The sequence below is a fragment of the Pristiophorus japonicus genome, chromosome 7 (genome assembly GCF_044704955.1).
Source record: "Pristiophorus japonicus isolate sPriJap1 chromosome 7, sPriJap1.hap1, whole genome shotgun sequence".
NCBI classification, from domain to species: Eukaryota; Metazoa; Chordata; class Chondrichthyes; family Pristiophoridae; genus Pristiophorus; species Pristiophorus japonicus.
The window spans coordinates 368,688-390,600 of NC_091983.1; the positions used below are offsets into that span (position 1 = coordinate 368,688).

A 21,913-nucleotide genomic window follows, 5' to 3' on the forward strand; every position below is an offset into this window, starting at 1 on the left:
AAAAGAGATATTTGGAACAGGCTAGCTGGTGTTACCCTGTTGGAGATTTCCGTATGTTTGTCGGCTGTGTTGATTTGCAACACAAGTGGATTGGCCCAGATTTTTGATTGGTCCCCTTGGAGGACAAGACACACCCAACAATTTGTCTGCAGTGTGTAACTTGATCCAGTCTCATCAGGCAGGCTACAGAACGTGTAGCTGTAGCTGGTTTTGTGAAGATCCTCTGTTATCTAGTATTCTGCAATTGTAATTATAGTTGTCCTTGGCTGGTAAAATAAAATATATTATAATCTAATTAGGGGGTTAGTTACTGCTCTGGTGTTGTGTTTTTTCTTTATCGAAGTGATAAAAATTATTTAATTTAGAATGAAGGGACCAAGGTCATGGCTATAACTTTAGTGCATGTGTGGGGTGTGTGTCCGTGCACGTGTATCCGACCTTGTGACACACCAGCGAGTTCACACTGGGGAGAGGCCGTTCACCCGATCCATGCGAGAAGGGAGTCACGAATTTATCCGGTTGGAAGAATGTGATCCACATCTAACAGGGGGGGGGGGGGGGGGAAAAAGAGAGAATGTGATCCATCTTCGCGTTCCGGTTCTCCCCCCTGCGCCCCCACCCCGTCCCGCTTCAGACCCGAATCACGTACTTGCTCCATCCCCATTGTTCTCTCCAGGTTCTTCTCCTCCCGAGTTCCTGACCTTCCCCAACCCACCACTCCAACCTTCTTCGCCCCCCCCCCCCCGACCTCCTCTCCTCTTATTAACCCCCTATTCCCTCGGATCCCCTCACCTCTCCTCTCCCCCAACCTTCCCTGATCCCCTGTCCTCTCCCCGCTCCAATGGTCTGACCTTCTCCACAGGCAGAATTTATGGCAGCCCTGCAGCTAGGTGCATGCGCGTTTAGAACCTCTGGTGCGCATGTGCAGTTGCAATGGTGGGTGTGCATGCGTGGCTCGGGGGTGGGGACGGAAATAGAGGAGGTGGGATGGTGTTTAGGACCCTTTCCCCCCCCCCCCCCCTCCCCAATACAGTGCGCATGTGCAATTTGCAATGGCGGGTGTGCCTGCGTAGCTCGGGGGTGGGGACGGAAATAGAGGAGGAAGTGGGATGGTGTTTAGGACCCTTCCCTCCCCCCCCTCCCCAATACAGTGCGCATGTGCAATTGCAATGGCGGGTGTGCCTGCGTAGCTCGGGGGTGGGGACGGAAATAGAGGCGGCGGTGGGATGATGTTTAGGTCTCCCCCAATACAGTGCGCATGCAAAACGACTCAAATTTGACTTGTATAGAAAGAATGAAAAAGCACAAGAGGAGGATGTATTGCAATTTGATCGGATAACTACAGATCAGGAAATAGTATTCAAAAACACGATGGAACTCTAGAGTGGAAAAAGAACCTGGCTCGAATAGCATGCCAAGTCAGAGAGGAGACAGCAGAGGTTATGACCATCACTTTATACCGTAGTAGTGTGGCAGAAAACGGGAGGGCAGCCAAAGCAGCATTTATGTCTGAGAATTGAGAAACGGGTCAGCCTAACATCCACGGTCGGTAGAAACAAGAAAATGCTGCAAACACTCAGCAGGTCAGTCATCATTGGTGGAGGGAACAGACATGTTCACATTTCAGGGGCTGTTCTAACCTCAGCAGGGCACCACTGTTTACATCTCTCCGATTCACACCCAAAACCTCAACTTAGCTGTACTCTCTGCAGACCCTGCCGGAACAGCATATGTTTTTGCAGCATATTCTGTTTTCGTTTTAGATTTCGAGCATCTGCCACTTTTTGTTTATTGATATTAAGTAAGCTTCCAGAGACCGTAATAAGGGACTGCATTAATCCCCACTTAGAAAGGCACAGGTTATTAAGGACATCCAATTCTTTGAGAAAATAGCAGTGTATTTATTGATAAAGGAAATGCAGTGCATGTTGTAAATATGGATTTTGAAAAGCTATTTGACAAGGTGCCACTTAGGAGACTTGTTCATAAAATCAAGGTCCAGAGTCTTAAACAGAATGTGGCAGCATGGATAGGAAGTTGGCGACAGTACAAAAGGCAGAGGGTAGTGGCTGATGGATGTATTTTAGACTGGAGAGCTATAAACAGTTGTGGCACCCAGGGGTCAGCATGAGGATCTTTGCTCTGAACTGGTCATGGATATGTGTGGGCACGTCATCAAAATATGCAGATAAGAGTGAAGTAAAGAGCATGATTAACTGTGAAGAGAGCGGTGCGAGACTTCAGGAGGGCGGAGCAGAGGAGCAGATTAGGCAGACAGATGTCAGATTTAATTTACTGTGATGTATATTGAGGAAGAATAATAAGGAGGAACTATACGCCAAATGGTAAACCTTTCAAAGGAGATAAGGAGCAGACGCACAAATGTTTGAAAGTAGGCGGTACAAGCTGATAAAGCTGTAAGAAAAAGTAGATGGGACCCTTTGCTTTTGTGGAGCAACAGGGTCATGCTGAACCTATACAAATCACAGGTTGGCCAACGGTTACAACACTGTACCCAATTCTGGGCATTCTATTTTAGGAAGGATGTCAAGGCCACGGAAAGGGAACAGAAGAGATTCACAGGGCTGTGAGGCTTTAGTTATGTAGCAACATTAAAGAAACTGTGCTCTTTTCATGAGAACAGAGAAGAGGCAGCAATCTGATCAAAATTATGAGGGGGTTTGATAAAAGTAAATAAGGAAAAACAATTTCCTCTGAGTCAATAACGAGAGGACATTAATTTTAGATCACTGCCAGAAGAATGAAGGGTGCAGTTAGGATGAGTTTTTTATGCAGAGCGTCATCAGGACATGGAAAACCCGACTGGAACTAATAATGGAAGCTGAACCCATAGCAGCTTTTAAAGTCAAGCAGAAAAAAATGTGAAAACTAATGTTAAAAGGGTCTAGGGAATGGGAGGGGGAAATAGGACTAAACGCACAGTCCTTGCAAAATGTTGGTGCAGGCACTCAAGGCCACGCAGCCTTCTGCTATGGTGAAAATTCTATCATTTATTAGAAGTACAAAATAATGAGTGAATCATTCAGCTGGTGAAAAGCAAAAGCAAGAAGGTGAGGGAGAGGGGAAAAATGTGGGGGGGGGGGGGGGCGGTAGAAGGGAAAGAGGGAGGAGGTCGCAACATGGAAACAGGAACTGTTGGAAACACACAGTGGGTCCCAAAACTTAGTGTGTTTATTGAATAAATTAATTCTCATCATAGAAATTTACAGCACGGAAGGAGGCCATTTCGGCCCATCGTGTCCACGCCGGCCGACAAAGAGCTACCCAGCCTAATCCCACTTTCCAGCTCTGGGTCTGTAGCCCTGTCGGTTACGGCACTTCAAGTGCACATCCAAGTAATTTTTAAATGCGGTGAGGGTTTCTGCCTCTACCACCCTTTCAGGCAGTGAGTTCCAGACCCCCACCACCCTCTGGGTGAAGAAACTTCCCCTCTAAACCTCCCCCCAATTACTTTAAATCTGGTTGTTGACCCCTCTGACAGGGGACGTCATCTTGTGAAACAGCACGACAACTACATCCCCAAGCTGCCCAAAGGACAAACAATAGGCTGTGGTAGCGGCTGCCTGTCCCCTCCGCTCCAGTCTGCGTGCCATAACTCTTCCCTTGAAGATGACATCGAATGTTGGGTTGTCGCCTGCACCCTCCGCTCCAGCCCAAGTACCAAATCCCTTCCACTAACTTGTCATCTCGTGCAAGGCTGCATTTCCATGGGCACCAGCCCCCCTCCAGTATCTTGACTAAGTGTAAGCGTGGACATTAACCTCCAGCAAGATATTTTATGAACATACAAATAATGACAGACATGTAAAGACCATCTGGCCCATCGAATCTGTCCCACACAACTGCAATACCTTGTGCATTACAACATATACACTGCACCCAAAACCATGTGATCTCCTGGAAGAGGCAAAAAAACACATCACAAACCCAGGCCAATTTGGGGGGAAAAAAATCTGGGAAATTCCTCTCCGACCCATCTCGGTGATCTAAGCTAGTCCAGGAGATCCCCTGCAGTACCTACCTTGTTTAAGATGTGATCTCCACCCAGTCTGCGGCTGTGGCGACCATAGCCAAGGATATTCCTGTCTGAAGCCGGCATCTACACACAGGCACTTCAACCAGAAAGCAATCAACAGAAATCAGAGACATTTACAGCACATTGTGTTTGTGCCGGCCGACAAAGAGCTATCCAGCCTAATCCCACTTTCCAGTTCTTGGTCCACAGTCTTGCAGGTTACGACACTTCAAGTGCACATCCAAGTACTTTTTAAAAAATGTGGTGAGGGTTTCTGCCTCTGCCACTCTTTCCGGCAGTGAGTTCCAGACTCCCACCACCCTCTGGGTGAAAAAAATGTCTCCTCAAATCGCCTGTAAACCTACCAATGACTTTAAATCTACGCCCCCTGGTTGTTGACCCCTCTGCTAAGGGAAATAGGTCCGGCCTATCCACTATCTCAGCCCCTCATAATTTTATACCCCTCAATTATGTCTCCCCTCAGCCTCCTCTTTTCCAAAGAAAACAAACCCAGCCAATCTTTCCTCAGCTAAAATTCTCCAGTCCACACAACATCCTCGTAAATCTCCTCTATACCCTCTCCAGTGCAATCACATCTTTCTCCCTCCCACATCCAGGATGCTGAAGCCAACTGTGGCAACAGACCCAGATCAGTTTTTTCCCTCCGTTTAAAAATGAAAACTATTTTAATTCGGAGCAACAGTTCAACGGGAAAGAAACCGGAGAGTAAATGGAAGGAAAGAAAGAGGGAGAGTGAAAAGGAACGAGCACAGGCGGAAGAGTCAAACACAGACAGATACAAAGAATGGCAGATACACAAAGACAAGGGCCTGGAATTTGCTGTCAGCGGTGGAGGCGAAAGCATTCGGCGTTGGCCCCGAAGGAAGCGTCGATCAAGGATCTCGCAATCTCCGTGTCAAGAACTTTGAGTTTTCCGACTTTCAATTGAAATCAACGACTTATAGTGGGAATCCCATAGTGCGAGCTGCTGTGACATCAACAAGGTGTCTGAGCAGCCAATCAAAACGCAGAATTCTCACAGACAGCGAACAAGGAAGTGAGTAAGCTCTTTTAAAATTCTAACTTTTAAAAAAAATATAAGAGAGCAAAACAAAGATTGGGGCTTTCACATGGGGAAAAGGCAAACCTGAAATAAAGATGAACAAACTTTAAATAAATTACAAATTTTTAAAAAGTTTTAAAATTTTTATTTTTTTATTAAAATGGATACCTTTGAGATTGTACAAAATTAAAATTAGTCTTTCGAGCCCATAAAATTTGCTTAGCAGTCAATACGCTGATTTAAACCCCAGTTACACCTAATCCCTTTGGATCTAACTTTTAGTGGGGAATTTAACAGCGTAATTACTGCGGAAGAGCTGAAGCTTTGGTCAGTTTCGCTGATTGCAGTGATTACACTGATCGCCGGCTCTGTGGGGGGGCGAAGGGGCGAGGGGGGGGGGTAAGAGAGAAGAGAACAGCAGAGCCTGTGTCGGAGCTGCAAATGAGAACGCAACATCCGGAGCTGAGCATGCACCAAATCCCAATGTTGCGGTCAGTTTCAAAGGCAGAATGACGGTAAACGTTGCCAATTGGCCGTTATCCGGACCGCAGATTTTGGGCCAAGGCGAACAAGACAAAAAGAATTGCAGTGAGAAACAAGGAGGTAGAGATTTTTTTTTCAACCTTTGTTCGTGAGCATTGGCAGAGGAGATCAAGCAGCATGTGTATATGAAGAACAAAAAATTCCCCTGTGGCAAATACTGCACCTGTTGAGGAAATCCCCCGACATGTGGCTACATGCCCCTGCATAACTCATTGCTCTCCAGCCGGTCGTGCTCACATATGCCGAGAAAGGGACGAACCCAAATTTTAGCAAAACTCCACTTCTTGCCTGAATGAGAGCAACACAGCGTCTCTCAACATGTTATCAAAAAAATGTTGCGCAGAATGTCAGTGAACATGGTGGTGGAATACAGGAGATATGGCTACTGCAAAGGAAGGACTGGGATAGACAGGAAGAGAAATTGGGCCTTCTCTTTCCAGCGAGTGTTTAGAAATCCAATTTGTGAAGATGGTCATGAATCAGTCAGGTGATGTTCACACATAATACCTAATTATTCAGTGATGTTGCACTACCTACGACACCAGTTTGTCTTTTTTTTCTTGATCTACTTATGCCACCAATTAGTAATCCCTGGGCACATCATTTAACAAATATTAAGGGAGGGAGGGGGGTGGGGGGGAAAGAGAGAGAGAAAGAGAGACGGCATTTTTTGTGATGTCGGGCGGGGGAGCGGAATGTCAGGTAAGTTACTGCAATATATTTTAATGTGTTTTTAAGCTGATGCAATGTGTTTTAATGTGTTGCGAGCTGGCTGTATTCACTTTGCAGCATCAGCTCACATTGCATCCCTGGTTACCATGGCAGCCTGATCTTTTTGCCGCCGATCAAGGCTCCACCCCCAAAAGCCAAAATGAACAAATCCAACGGGGAAACTTAGAACTTTTTTGGGGGGGGCGTACTTAGGCCCCCAAAAATCGGGCATAACTCCAAGTTTGCCAAAAAAAGGCTTTGGGGAAAATTGAGCACTATGGGTTGTCTATCATCCCAGCCCCAGGACATCACTGCAGGAGTTCCTCAGGGCAGTGTCCTCGGCCCAACCATCTTCAGCTGCTTCATCAATGACCTTCCCTCCATCATAAGGTCAGAAGTGGGGATGTTCACTGATGATTGCACAGTGGTCAGTGCCATTCTTAGATAATGAAGCAATCCATGCCCGCATGCAGCAAGACCTGGACAACATTCAGGCTTGGGCTGATAAGTGGCAAGTAACATTCGTGCCACACAAGTGCCAGGTAATGACCATCTCCAACAAGCGAGAGTCGAACCACCTGACTCCCCAAAGCCTTTCCACCATCTACACGGCACAAGTCAGGAGTGTGATGGAATGCTCTCCACTTGCCTGGATGAGTGCAGCTCTAACAACACTTGAAGCTCAACACCATCCAGGGCAAAGCAGCCTACTTAATTGGCAGCCCTTACACCACCTTAAACATTCACTCCCTCCATCACTGAGGTTTCCACTTGTGGGTGAGGCCAGAACTGGGGGGGGGGCACAAATACAAGATAGTAATTCTTAAGTTCAATAGGGAATTTAAGAGAAATTTCTTTACCCAGAAAGTGGTGAGAATGTGGAACTCGCTACCACAGGGAGTGGTTGAGGCGATTAGCATAGATGCATTCAAGGGGAAGCTCGATAAGCACGAGGGAGAAAGGAATAGAAGGATATGCTGATAGGGTTAGCTGAAGTAGGGCAGGAGGAGGCTTGTGTGGAGCATGAACACTGGCATAGATTGGACTGAATGGCCTGTTTCTGTGCTATAAGTACTTTGTGCAGGTGCAGCGTCCAAAATCCGGAGTTCCAGAATCCAGAACGATTGGTGGCAGGGTTGTCCGGAATCCGTGAAATGTTCCGGAATCTGGTCCCGCCACTGCCCGACCTCGGGCCTCACCTCACCCGTCGCTGCCCTTACCTCGGGGCCTCGTCGCCGTCCCGCCCGAACACCTCCTCCCCGACCAGCTCCTCTTCGGCAGGGCCCCGCCCGAACACCTCCTCGGCGAGCACCCCCACTCACTCACCCACCCCCACCCCAAGACGTTCCGAAATCCAGAAATACCCGAACCTGGGCTCGGGTGTTTCCGGATTCGTGATGTCAGAAAGATGTTACAAAGTCTGGAAAAACCCGGAATGGATCCCAAGAGTTCCAGATTCGGGGCGCTGCACCTGTAATATCATATTCTTAAAGTGCTCACGCTCTGTAGCATTTGGCAGCTGATGTAATCTTTTTAATTTTGAGGAAGTGGGTGTCGCAGGGTGGGATTGCACTCACCTAGTTTCATTCTTATCTAACTAACCGTAGACAGAGAATCACCTGCCATGGCTGCTCTTCCCGTTCCCACATCGTTGAGTCTGGTGTATTTTCCCATCTACATGTTGCCCCTTGGCGACATCATCCGACTACACAGCGTCAGTTTCCACATGTACGCTGACGACACCCAGCTCTACCTCACCACCACTTCTCTCCACCCCTCTACGGTCTCTAAATTGTCAGACTGCTTGTCCCACATCCAGTGCTGGATGAGCAGAAATTTTCTGCAATTAAATCGAGGGAAGACGAAAGCCATTGTTTTCTGTCCCCAGCCACAAACTCCGTTCCCTAGCCACTGACTCCATCCCTCTCCCCAACTTCTGTCTGAGGCTGAACCAGACTGTTCGCAATCTTGAAATGAGCTTTCAACCACATATCCACAACATAACTAAGACCATGTATTTCCACCTCCATAACATCACCTGTCTCCGCCCCTGCCTCTGCTCATCTGCTGCTGAAACCCTCATCCATGCCTTTGTTACCTCTAGACCTGACTATTCCAACGCACCTCTGGCTGGCCTCCCACATTCTACCCGATGTAAACTAGAGATGATCCAAAACTCGGCTGCCCGTGTCCTAACTTGCACCGTTCACCCATCATGTTCCTCTCTCCCCCGCCCCCCCGCCCATCATTCTCCTCTCTCTCTCTCGCTCTCTCACCGCCCCCCACCCCCCGATATCTGCGCTCCTCTAATTCTGCCCTCTGGAGCATCCCCGATTATAATTGCTCAACCATTGGTGGCCGTGCCTTCTGTTGCCTAGGCCCCAAGCTCTGGAACTCCCTGCCTAAACCTCTCGGCCTCTCTAACTCTCTTTCCTCTTTCAAGACGCTCCTTAAAACCTACCTCTTTGACCAAGCTTTTGGTCACTGTCCTATTTTCTCCTTACATGGCTCGGGGTCAAACTGTTTGTCCCATAATACTCCAGTGAAGTGCCTTGAAATGTTTCACGACGTGAAAGGTGCTACATAAATACTTGTTGTTGTTGTTGCTGGCAAGGCTGGCATTTATTGCTCTCTAGTTGCCCAGAGAAGGTAGTGGTGTTGGGCCGCCTTGAACTGCTGCAGATCGGTTTGATACAAGTGAAGGGCTCGCCAGGCCACTTCAGTGGGCAGTTACAAGTCAACCACAATGCTGTGCAACTGGAGACATATCATCTCAGACTGGGTAAGGACAGCAGGTTTCCTTCCGTTAAGGACATCAGTGACCCAGTTGGGTTTTTACAGCAAGCTGACAGCTTCCTGGTCACTTTTACTGATACCAGCTTTTTATGTCCAAATTTTGGGGAAAAAAACTGAATACAAACTCTTATGGTGGGATTTGAGCTCACGTTCTCCTGGATCATTGGTCCAGTAATAGAACCCCTACGCCACGCTAGTGTTTGATCATATTTTGTATCAAGTCACCACAATTTAGCCCAGAAATAGTGCGATTTATTGGAAAATGTTATTTCAGGGTAACATTCAGAAGTGGGAGAGCAATTTCTACTGCCTCGAGTCGGGTGCTGTTGCAGTGCGCTACTTTTAAGCAGGCACACGGGCTAGACTGAAATAGCAGCAGATATCCCGAGTGTTGATCCCATCAAAGAACTTTTCTCCCCCGCCTCCCCACAGAGACTGCTGCTTTGCCACTTTATATTTTAGTCGCCAATTTGTTAAGTAAGTGCAAAAGCTTCAGAGGTCAGGAGACCAGCTGAGAGCATGGGGGGGCAGTGTCCGAGAGACCAACGGTCATACCCTGGCTGTCCAAATAGGTTTGAATCAGAAACACAAGCGTGAGTTTCCAAATTTGAACCACGACTGTCCTAAATCACTATCTTTTTCCTGTTGATGATATCCTCCCGTGAATTACACGACTGCTCTACAGTATGATATTGCAATAATCTCCTTGCCGAGACTTTTTCCACCTTTTGCCATTTTTATTTTTATTTAACTAGAGTAAGCGTGATGGTTTAACCAAAAGCGATTACAACAGTGACCTCAAACCTATAGCCAGACTATAAAATCAAAGCGTGAACAGTTTATAACAAAGATCGGCACCGATTACTGCCTTCAAATCACAGCCACAAAATAGTGTTTTCCATGACCTTTGTGAGATTTGGTTTCATTTTCCTGCCAATAGAGGTGCAACGCCTAAAATCCGAAACCCTCGGGACCGAGGCCGCTCCAGATTCTGGGCTTTCGATTTGCTTTCTGACGTCACGAATCCGGAAACACCCGAGCCCAGGTTCGGGTATTTCCGGATTTCAGAATGTCAGAAGGGGCGGAGGGGGGAAAAAGAGATTCCCGCCGAGGAGCTGTTCGGGCTGTCCGGCCTCGCCAAGGAGGTTGTTGGGCCGGCCCCCTCGAGGGAGGTCATCAGGCGGGCCAGCAAGGAGGCCCCGAGGTAAGGGCAGCGGCGGTGAGGCGAGCAGGGCGAGGCGAGGTCCGAAGTTGGGCAGAGGCTGGGCCCCCAATGTCGGCAGGGTTGTCAGGTCCGGATTCCGGAACATTTTACGGATTCTGCCACCGATCGGTCCGGAGTCTGGATCTCTGGATTCTGGACGCTGCACGTGTAGCAGGTGTTGTGCATACCACAAGTGCCATGCAGCATTCTTAGCAGTTTATGTACTACAAAAGCTACGCCACACAAAGCATCACAAGGTAATCCTTGCAGTTACACAAAGTGAATGCTAACCCACAATTAATGACACAGCAGAGGGTGCGAACATGTGTCAGTTACAAATACAGCCACACAGACTGATGGTACAGCTGCAACTTAGGCCCTGAAATTGCAGCCGCTCCGGGTGCATACGACGTGTGCACGCACCCGAAGAGGCCCCGCTAATTCCGGGTTTAGGCGTACGAAGCGCATGCGCCTGAACCCGGCACCAAAAAAGCACACACATCCCTGGGAGAAGGGCCTTCGCGGGAAGAGATTTGGGATCTTTGCCCAAGTCTTGCCCAAGTTGAGGCTAGCTCATTGAATGTATTCAAATCACAGATAGATAGATTTTTAACCAATAAGGGAATTAAGGGTTACGGGGAGCGGACGGGTAAGTGGAGCTGAGTCCACGGCCAGATCAGCCATGATCTTGTTGAATGGCGGAGCAGGCTCGAGGGGCTAGATGGCCTACTCCTGTTCCTAATTCTTATGTTCTTATTATAAGTAGAAATTAGCGCAGGTGAGGGTCAAAGAGGGAGGTTTTAAGGAGTGTCTTGAAGGAGGAAAGAGAGGTGGAGAGGTTTAGGCAGGGAGTTCCAGAGCTTGGGGCCGAGGCAACAGAAGGCACAGCCACTAATGGTGGAGCGATTATAATCAGGGATGCTCAAGTGGGCAGAATTAGAGGAGCGCAGATATCTCTGAGGAGTACGGGGCTGGAGGAGATTAGAGAGACAGGGAGGGGCGATAATTACGCCTGGTAAAAGTTTTAATTGATAAAAAAAAATATTACTACAGATTTTTATATTAAAATCCCAGTCTATGAAGGTGTGTTTATGTTTAACACTTGAAACATTTTTTTATAATTTAAAACTTTTTTTCTTCTCTAAAACATTTAATGCAATTTCTAATAATTATTTTTTTTAAAAAGTGTTTTTTTTTAAATTTATGTTTTATTTGATTTATGGGGTATTCTCATTGATAGTAATGGGAGCTCGGAGCTCCCATTACTAGCGATGATAATACTACATTGTGATTGGTGGTCCAGGCCCACGTGGTCCCAGGATGCGCTTACACTCCAGGAATACATTTGCGCTGGGCTGCACATCTAGGCCTCGGAGTGCAAGTCTACATTCCTCCGGGACCGCCAGGTACTTTGGTAAAACAAATTTCGGTCAGAGTCATCCGCCTGCGGGAAGCCTCCGACCACAATTTTTGGCCCTTAATCTCGGGGTTCCTCGGGTACATCTTACATCGTCAGAATCTTTACAATAAGCACAGCCTAACTAACCTTTTGCAAGCAATCACATTCAGGCACGCACACATATCCAAAAGGCGTCTTCTGTGGTGACATTAGAGAGGCAAAGTAGCATCACTGATTGGTTCCCAAGTATTTCTCTGGCTGCATTGTCTCTCCCTGCAGTGCTAACCCACACAAATCTGAGTTTGGTCCATAAATCTTGACCATCTTAACCCACAATCCATTTCTTGCGTCATGCTGTATTTAAACTGACCACCACCAATGAATGCTATGAACACAAAAACATTAAGCCAGGATACACATGAAGGAGTGCCAGAAAAATAGTGGCACCGTTGTTCTGGTTACAGAGATGAGATACATACCTTGACTTTAACAAGCCTTTTTGCCGTCTTGATCTTGGCTTCACAGAATGCCCCTCTGTATTTAGCACTCACATCAGTACCGACAGTCAGATACGGAGGTTCGTCGATTGCCTTCAAAAGAAAACAAAAGCAAACTTCAGGATGCGTGGTCTGGTTAGACTTAGTGAAACAGTACTATGACATCTGCGTACAACACAGCACACACTGCCTCTGCAGCAGCTCTCCCTGCTTGAAATGAGTTCAGAACATAATGCGGACCCGCCAAGGATGGCACACTGCCAGCGGTCTGCTGCAACTTGGGAGCGCCTGCTTCCCGTCCGTCTCGATACAATACTGAAAGCAACAACGGAGACTGTGCATGTTCCATTTCCTGTCAGTGAAAGTGGCAAATAGTGCCTTACATTGCAACATGATTACACACCAACACACCGTACAACCACAATCTAAAGAAAGACATGCATTTATTTACTGCCCTTCCGGACCATCAGACGACTCATAGCACTTTACAGCCAATGAAGTACCTTTGAAGTATAGTCACTGTTGTAATGTGGGAAATGCAGCAGCCAATTTGTGCACAAGTAAGCTCCCACAAACTGCACTGTGGTAGTGACGAGATAAATCTTGTTTTTTGTGATGTAGATTGAAGGATAAATATTGGCCAAGACACTGGGGAGATCTCCCTGCTCTTCAAAATAGTGCCATGGGATCGTTTACGTCCACTTGAGAGAACAGGCGGGGCCTCGGTTTAACGTCTCATCTGAAAGACAGCACCTCCGACAGTGCAGCACTCCCTCAGCACTGCATTGGGAGCGTCGGCTTAGATTTATTGTGCTCAAGTCCCTGGAGTGGGACTCTAACCCACAACTTCTGACTCCGAGGCAAGGGTGCTACCTACTGAGCCACGGCTGACACTAAGCATGAGGAGTCCCGGCAGTAACAGCTAAAACAAGCTTCATCGCTGTGCAAGGCTGTGTCAGTGAGCTCACTGATAATTAGGTTTCTATTCAATCGTCTTTTGAAAAGAGGACACAGCCTTCACCCTCCACCAGATGAAGAATTTTAACAAGAGCGAATGTTTCCTTCCCATGATTTCCCAGCTGGAAGTAAAATGCTATTTGAAGTAATGAACATTTTGGGTAGAGGATTCTTGCAATATCTTGATTCTCTGATTGCATGCAATTGAACTCCCCCACCCCACCAATACATAAATTATTTAAATCTCACTTCTCTCTGTATTTCTAGCCATTTTGCACAGAGAATAATGGTTACCTCGAAATGTTCATTATAAACTGCGGGAGCTAAGCCATTGCAGTGTGTTACCATCTGAATCCTTTAGATTGCTACCGTGTCAATCCATTTGGAAAAAGAACAAAATTACCTACTAAATAGAGGGTCATCTTAGTTAGTTTTGGTTCAATCTTTGAACTGACAAAAGCATTCAGGCATGGATGCAAACCATCAGACACAGAAGGACATCCAAACTAAAGGATCATGAACGGGATCTTTAACACAGCAAACATTATCTAGAAGTCAACTGCAGCTGATTTGTGTTTTTTGACAATTTCTTTTGGAACTCTTTTCCACTGCAGGTCTCAGTCTCAGTTAGGTAGCCAGATAGGGCAATGCAGAGCTGGCAAACCCAGCTGATGTCACTAGCCGTGCAGCAAGAGAGAAACTTTGTACTTTCAAGCTCTCAGCAGCCACACTCCCAGGTTATACTGCCACTCTTGTGTAGATGCATTTTCACATCCACTTTGGGTTTAGGCAAGGGCAAGGCTAGAACGATAACATGAATGAAAAGATGTCAGAGATTGGTTTGGTTTTGTGCTCCTCCCTCCAACCCCCCCGCCTTTGCAACATTTAAATTCCCCCTCAAAATAACGCCACAAAATCCTCAGTCAAGTATGCCACTTCATTTAGCCCAAGAGATTTCTGTGAAAGCCTGCCTCGAGACGGCTCCATTTATCACTCGAAGTTTGTTTGGATAACCCTGTCAATGCACATAAGCTAGGAAATTGCAACATTTTGAATTGCAGAGTTTAAAGGCATTCTCTGGATGCAAGAATAACAGATTTGGGAGCATTCCACGTCTGGTCTGAATATATTAGGATCCGGTCAACTTAAGCTGGTTAAACAGGAAGATTTAAGCCAACCTCACACAAATTAAACAACTTATTAGTACTAAAAATGAAAGAAACAAAAAGCAGAAATTTATAGTGTCTAACGAAACAACTGATATTTTCCTCTCGGAGCTAGTTTTTATGAATCTGAAAATGTGTCAATTATAGATTATAATAAACACATGGAGGAAAATATCGAGCCTGGAGTATCGCGAAGACATGCACACTTCCCACATAACTAACAACTTATTGCCTGGGGAAAGCCCATTGGGGTACAATGCTCGACACTCCTTGTTATCAACACTGATTGGAGCAAGTCCCATAGCCAATGAGAACGTGTGAATGAAACTGTCTAAAAACACACTTGCCGTCTCATTAAACGCCATTTTCTGAAGAAAGAAGATACTTGGATTTATATAGCGCCTTTCACGACCACCGGACGTCTCAAAGCTCTTTACAGCCAATGAAGTATTTTTGGAGTGTAGCCATTGTTGTAATGTGGAAAACGCGGCAGCCAAATTGCGCACAGCAAGCTCCCACAAACAGCAATGTGATAATGATCAGATAATCTGGTTTAGTGATAATCTGGTTGAGGGATAAATATTGGCCAGGACACTGCATCCCAGAGTACTTAATGAAGTGGCCACAGAAATAGTGGATGCATTGGTGATCATTTTCCAACAGTCTACCGACTCTGGATCAGTTCCTATGGACTGGAGGGTAGCTAATATAACACCACTGTTTAAAAAAGGAGGGAGAGAAAACGGGTAATTATAGACCGGTTAGCCTGACATCAGTAGTGGGGAAAATGTTGGAATCAATTATTAAAGATGAAATAGCAGCGCATTTGGAAAGCAGTGACAGGATCGGTCCAAGTCAGCATGGATTTATGAAAGGGAAATCATGCTCGACAAATCTTCTAGAATTTTTTGAGGATGTAACTAGTAGAGTGGGCAAGGGAGAACCAGTGGATGTAAGTATTTGGACTTTCAGAAGGCTTTTGACAAGGTCCCACACAAGAGATTGGTGTGCAAAATCAAAGCACATGGTATTGGGGGTAATGTACTAATAGAGAACTGGTTGGCAGACAGGAAGCAGAGAGTCGGGATAAACGGGTCCTTTTCAGAATGGCAGGCAGTGACGAGTGGAGTGCCGCAGGGCTCAGTGCTGGGACCCCAGCTATTTACAATATACATTAACGATTTAGACGAAGGAATTGAGTGTAATATCTCCAAGTTTGCAGATGACACTAAACTGGGTGGTGGTGTGAGCTGTGAGGAGGGTGCCAAGAGGCTGCAGGGTGACTTGGACAGGTTAGGTGAGTGGGCAAATACATGGCAGATGCAGTATAATGTGGATAAATGTGAGGTTATCTACTTTGGGGGCAAAAACAGGAAGGCAGAATATTATCTGAATGGCAGCAGATTAGGAAAGGGGGAGGTGCAACGAGACCTGGGTGTCATGGTTCATCAGTCATTGAAAGTTGGCATGCAGGTACAGCAGGCGGTGAAGAAGGCAAATGGTAGGTTGGCCTTCATAGCTAGGGGATTTGAATATAGGAGCAGAGAGGTCTTACTGCAGTTGTACAGGGCCTTGGTGAGGCCTCACCTGGAATATTGTGTTCAGTTTTGGTCTCCTAATCTGAGGAATGACGGTCTTGCTATTGAGGGAGTGCAGCGAAGGTTCACCAGACTGATTCCCGGGACGGCGGGACTGACATATGAGAGACTGGATCAACTGGGCCTTTATACACTGGAGTTTAGAAGGATGAGAGGGGATCTCATAGAAACGTATAAGATTCTGACGGGACTGGACAGGTTAGATGCGGGAAGAATGTTCCATATGTTGGGGAAGTCCAGAACCAGGGGACACAGTCTAAGGATAAGGGGTAGTCCATTTAGGACTGAGATGAGGAGAAACTTCTTCACTCAGAGAATTGTTAACCTGTGGAATTCCCTACCGCAGAGAGTTGTTGATGCCAGTTCATTGAATATATTCAAGAGGGAGTTAGATATGGCCCTTACAGCTAAAGGGATCAAGGGGTATGGAGAGAAAGCAGGAAAGGGGTACTGACGGAATGATCAGCCATGATCTTATTGGATGGTGGTGCAGGCTTGAAGAGCCGAATGGCCTACTCCTGCACCTATTTTCTATGATTCCAAGATAACTCCCCTGCTCTTCTTCGAAATAGTGCCATGGGATCTTTTATGTCCACCTGAGGGGGCAGACGGGACCACGGTTTAACATCAAGGACACCCTCAAAGCCTCCCTGATAAAGTGCAACATTCCCACTAGCACCTGGGAATTCCTGGCCCAAGACCGCCCAAAGTGGAGGAAGAGTATCCGGGAGAGTGCTGAGCACCTCGAGTCTTGTCGCCGAGAGCATGCAGAAACCAAGCGCAGGCAGCGGAAGGAGTGTGCAGCAAACCAGACTCCCCATCCACCCTTTCCCTCAATGTCCATCTGTCCCACCTGTGACAGAGACTGTAATTCCCGTATTGGACTGTTCAGTCACCTGAGAACTCACTTTCAGAGTGGAAGCAAGTCTTCCTCCATTTTGAGGGACTGCCTATGATGACGATTAACATCGCATCCAAACAGTAAGTTGAAGAGCTACATAGCTTCAGAAATGAGAAAAGCATCATATTCACCCTAAATTTAACACTATAATGTGTGCACTTATTCAACATGGAGCATACCCTGACTGAGAATTTCAACCGCTGTTGGCTAAAGCTAGATCATCTAACGCTAAACATATGGGGCACAAGTTTCCACACGATAAAAAACGGGTGCCCCTCCGAGCTGGGCGCCCGTTTTTCGCGCCTAAAAAAAACCTCGCGATTCTGGAGCGCCCTGCAGCTCCTTGTCTGCCTGGCGCGGCGCCCAGGGGGGGCGGAGCCTACACTCGCGCCGATTTTGTAAGTGGGAGGGGGCGGGTACTATTTAAATTAGTTTTTTTCTGCCGGCAACGCTGCGCGTGCGCGTTGGAGCGTTCGCGCATGCTCAGTGTGAAGGAAACATTGGCACTCGGCCATTTTTGTAGTTCTTTGTAGCTGTTTAGTTTTTGAACATTTTTAAATCAGCACTTGCAGCCTTCTCACTGTCTCCTCCCCCCCACCCCCCCCGCGGGAAGATCGGGCACCTCCTCCCCCCTCCCCCCCCGGGGGAAAGAACGGGCGCCTCCTCTCTTCCCCCCGCGCCTCCCCCCTTCCCCCCCCCCCCGCGGGAAGAACGGGTGCCTCCTCCCCCCCCCCTCGGGAAGAACAGGCGCCTCAGGCTGACTGCAGCATTCTCTGTGCCTGAAGCACTTTCACACAGGTAGGAAGATGGTTTATTTAATCTTTTCTTTGCTTATAAATGTTTATTCAGGTTGGATTTATTTGTAGAAGTATAAATAAGGATTTATTGTAGAATTTAATGACTTCCTCTCCCCCCCACCTCGTTCTGGACGCCTAATTTGTAACCTGCGCCTGATTTTTTAATGTGTAGAACAGGTTTTTTCAGTTCTACAAAAATCTTCACTTGCTCCATTCTAAGTTAGTTTGGAGTACGTTTTCACTGTGGAAACTTTGAAATCAGGCGTCAGTGGCCGGACACGCCCCCAGTTCTGTTCCAAAGTAGAACTGTTCTACCTGACGAGAACTGCAGAAAAAAAAGTGGAGAATTGCGATTTCTAAGATAGTCCGTTCTCCACCAGTTGCTCCTAAAAATCAGGCGCAAATCATGTGGAAACTTGGGCCCCTAAATGTGATGTGCTGAGTCACCAACAACAGCTTGCATTTTATATCGTGACTTTAAGTACAAAAGCAGGGAGGTCCTGCTGCAACTGTACAGGGTATTGGTGAGGCCGCACCTGGAGTACTGCGTACAGTTTTGGTCACCTTACTTAAGGAAGGATATATTAGCTTTGGAGGGGGTACAGAGACGATTCACTCGGCTGATTCCGGAGATGAGGGGGTTACCTTATGATGATAGATTGAGTAGACTGGGTCTTTACTCGTTGGAGTTCAGAAGGATGAGGGGTGATTTATAGAAACATTTAAAATAATGAAAGGGATAGACAAGATAGAGGCAGAGAGGTTGTTTCCACTGGTCGGGGAGACTAGAACTAGGGGGCACAAAATACGGGGAAGCCAATTTAAAACAGAGTTGAGAAGGAATTTCTTCTCCCAGAGGGTTGTGAATCTGTGAAATTCTCTGCCCAAGGAAGCAGTTGAGGCTAGCTCATTGAATGTATTCAAGTCACAGATAGATAGATTTTTAACCAATAAGGGAATTAAGGGTTACAGGGAGCAGGCGGGTAAGTGGAGCTTTGTCCACGGCCAGATCAGCCATGATCTTGTTGAATGGCGGAGCAGGCTCGAGGGGCTAGATGGCCTACTCCTGTTCCTAATTCTTATGTTATGTTCTAATTAATGTAGCAAAATGTTCCAGGCGCTTCACAGGAGCATAGTAATAAAATGAAATTTGACCAGGATCAAGTCTTCAGAAAACAACAGTCCATCAGCCATTGACCTTCTGATCCTAAAATGGTCTTGTTTACATTGGGAATTTGCTTCCTGTACCAAATTTGCCAGGGTAATGCCTCCAGTATAAATCCCTTCAAAAATGCAATTCCAATGTAAAAACAGGTGCACTACATCACCCTCCTTCCTTCCTTCCCCAGAACTCTTCCTGAGCGGCACTGTCATTATAGATTTTGCCCACTGGTGCTCAATGTTAGCTGCAACATTTATCGTGCTTCATGACAATACAATGCACAACATAAATATCACCTTCCAGTTATGTGCAACTTTATCTGAGTTGTGCGGCCAGGATGATCCTGTTAATGCGGCAACTCTCCTTCCTATCTCGTCAAGTGCCTCCCGCAAGTTACATCATGAGTTACTCAAAGTCACAGTTAAACAGGCTTTGTAAAACCTAGGGCCTGCAACACATACGCATAGAACTCACTCGATATGTCAGCCATGGCTCAGTTTGCAGTACTCTTGCCTGCGTCAGAAGGTTGTGGTTCGAGTCCCAGTCCAGAGACCCGAGCACAAAATCCAGGCCAACATTCCAGTGCTGCACTGAGGGAGTGCTGCACTTCGGAGGTGCCATCTTTCGGATGAGACAAATTTGTGCTCCTGTCTGCCCCCTCAGGTGGATGTAAAGAGCAGGGGAGTTCTCCCTGATATCCTGGCCAATATTTACCCTTCAACCAGCATCACCAAAACAGATTATTTGGTCATTTATCTCATTGCTGTTTGTGGGACTTTGCTATGCACAAATTGGCTGTGGCCTTTCCTACAACAATGCCTGCACTTCAAAAAACTACTTCATTGGCTGAAAAGCACTTTGGGGCACTGAGGTTGTGAAAGGTACTACGGAAATGCAAGTTCTTTTTTTTCCCTTGAACTCAAATATTGCACTTTTCTGAATGGATGAGATTTAAATTTCTTCTCTCAGAGGGTCGTGAATCTTTGGAATTCTCTGCCCCAGAGAGCTATATTTACGGTGGAGATAGACAGATTTTTGAATGATAAGGGAGTTGAGGGTTATGAGGAGCGGGCAGGGAAGTGGAGTGGAGGCCATGATCAGATCAGCCATGATCTTCTTGAATGGCGGAGCAGGCTCGAGGGGCCAAACAGTCTACTCCTGTTCCTATTTCTTACGTTCTTATGTAAAGAGTCACTGGTTTACAGTGGCTAACAAGTTAAATTTCATTATACTGCATGGGGCTTCCAGAATTTTTACTCATGGTTTAGGGATCACATTGCATGATTCCATCTGCTTTTCTATGAAATCCAACAGCCTTGTCTGTACACCTTGCTCTTGTAACTCAGGTATGTAGCAAGCGTCCGGGTTCAGAATGACAACAAACTTCCAGTCACATTACGTTCAGTGTCTGAATAGCAAATTCCACCCACAATAAAAATTTAGAATAAGTTTATCTTTTGAATTTCAGATACTCCTACTTAGGTTTTTCAGGGTAATGTTTGAAAATTGTAACTTTACAATCAATATCATTTGTAACCCATTTTTAAGACGTCCCTTCACTTCCAAGTACAGGACAGTTGTTATTTTAGAACTATGGAATTATACAACTGATTCCAATAACAATATAGAACAGAAAGTCTGTTGCTGTATTTTATGAAATGGAACGAAGGCACAGTAATGAGTCAAACCCAAACAGCCCCTCCAGATTTACTCAACCACTATACATTGAATGAAGAAGAAAAGAGACTTGCTTTCTATAGTGCCTTTCATAACCTCGGGACATCGCAAAGCGCTCTACTGTCAATGAAGTACTTTTTGAAGTGTAGTCACTGCTGTAGTGTGGGAAACGCGGCAGCCAAATTGTACACAGCAAGATCCCACAAACAGCAACGAGTAAATGACGAGACAATCCGTTTCGGTGCTGCATGTTGAGGTATAAATATTGACCGGGACACAGGGGAGAACCCACAGCCTTCTAACTCAGAGGCAAGAGTGTTACCCCTGAGCCATTAAAGAGACAGTCTCAGCATCACTCTCCCCCTTTACACCAACCTTTATTTGAAAGAGCATGGATGACTTCAGGAGAACTATTGTAGAAGATTTAAATCATCACACTGAGAACATATGAAGGCAACATGGGCTGGCCTAACAACTGACAAGCATGTCAAGTAATTAAAGTTACAATTTGAAGAACTATAAATGGAAGTACGTCCATTTTTAAAAATTGGTCCCGGGTATGTAACTTCAAAACTTGTTCTTCACTTTCTTCCTTCTAAGTTACATCACCATCTTCATGAGCTACTTAATGGATGTGGGATGATTGTGAGCAGTGAACAGCATCATTCACCTAGGAAGCTGTGAAACAGTTGTTTTAATTCAGACCCCACATATTGCTGGAATCATCAATTTCTTCTTTTCAGTTGTCCCATTTGAGTATATGCTGGTAGGGGGAGTGGGCGGGGAAAGGAGAAAGAAGCAGCGATAAAGGTAACATTCTTTCCAAGTGATAGTGACGTGAAGCACCCTTCCCTTTAAACGTATCCGTGTTACTGCAAAATTCCAGCATAACTCATTTTCCTCTCTACCCATTATTTCCGATATTTGGTAAGCCTATACCACACTATTAGTTATGCATAAGTAATGTTTTTAAACCCATACAACCGCATTGAATTTGTCAAAAGATTTTCAAATTTTAAGAGCTCAAAACAAAGTTACCTTTAAAAAAATGAACAGGGCGACTGGACACCAGTTTTAAAACCCATTTCCTATTTGGCCTAATCTATACTGCACTGTGTTTACTGTAATGTCAACCATAAATAATAGGTACCAGAAAAGCTGAGATCTCTCTGGACTACACATTCCCAGTATCTGCTGACAGACACAGAATTTTGTATTCAACACTCCTCCCTTCCTCCGTCTCAATGTGACCTGTATGCAAGCAGGCCATTGTGATTCTCATACAGTATCACGGGATGCAAAGTGATCCAACTACATAATTCAGAATGAACAACAGTAAGTTTTCCCCTGTATCAATTTTGTACATACAGTACTAGCCACATAGTCAGCAGACTGATTTGGGTGTG

At 46.1% G+C, this 21,913-nt stretch overlaps 1 protein-coding gene across 2 annotated transcripts in view; it reads right to left on the reverse strand.

The window, feature by feature from the left end:
• The window catches only part of arid4b (AT-rich interaction domain 4B), a 212,052-nt gene that overhangs the window by 182,681 nt on the left and 7,458 nt on the right, over positions 1-21,913 (reverse strand). For both annotated transcript variants that reach the window (XM_070884649.1, XM_070884648.1), the window contains exon 3: positions 12,232-12,342. In XM_070884649.1, coding sequence (XP_070740750.1) covers positions 12,232-12,342 — 111 coding nt within the window. The remainder of the gene's footprint in view (positions 1-12,231; positions 12,343-21,913) is intronic.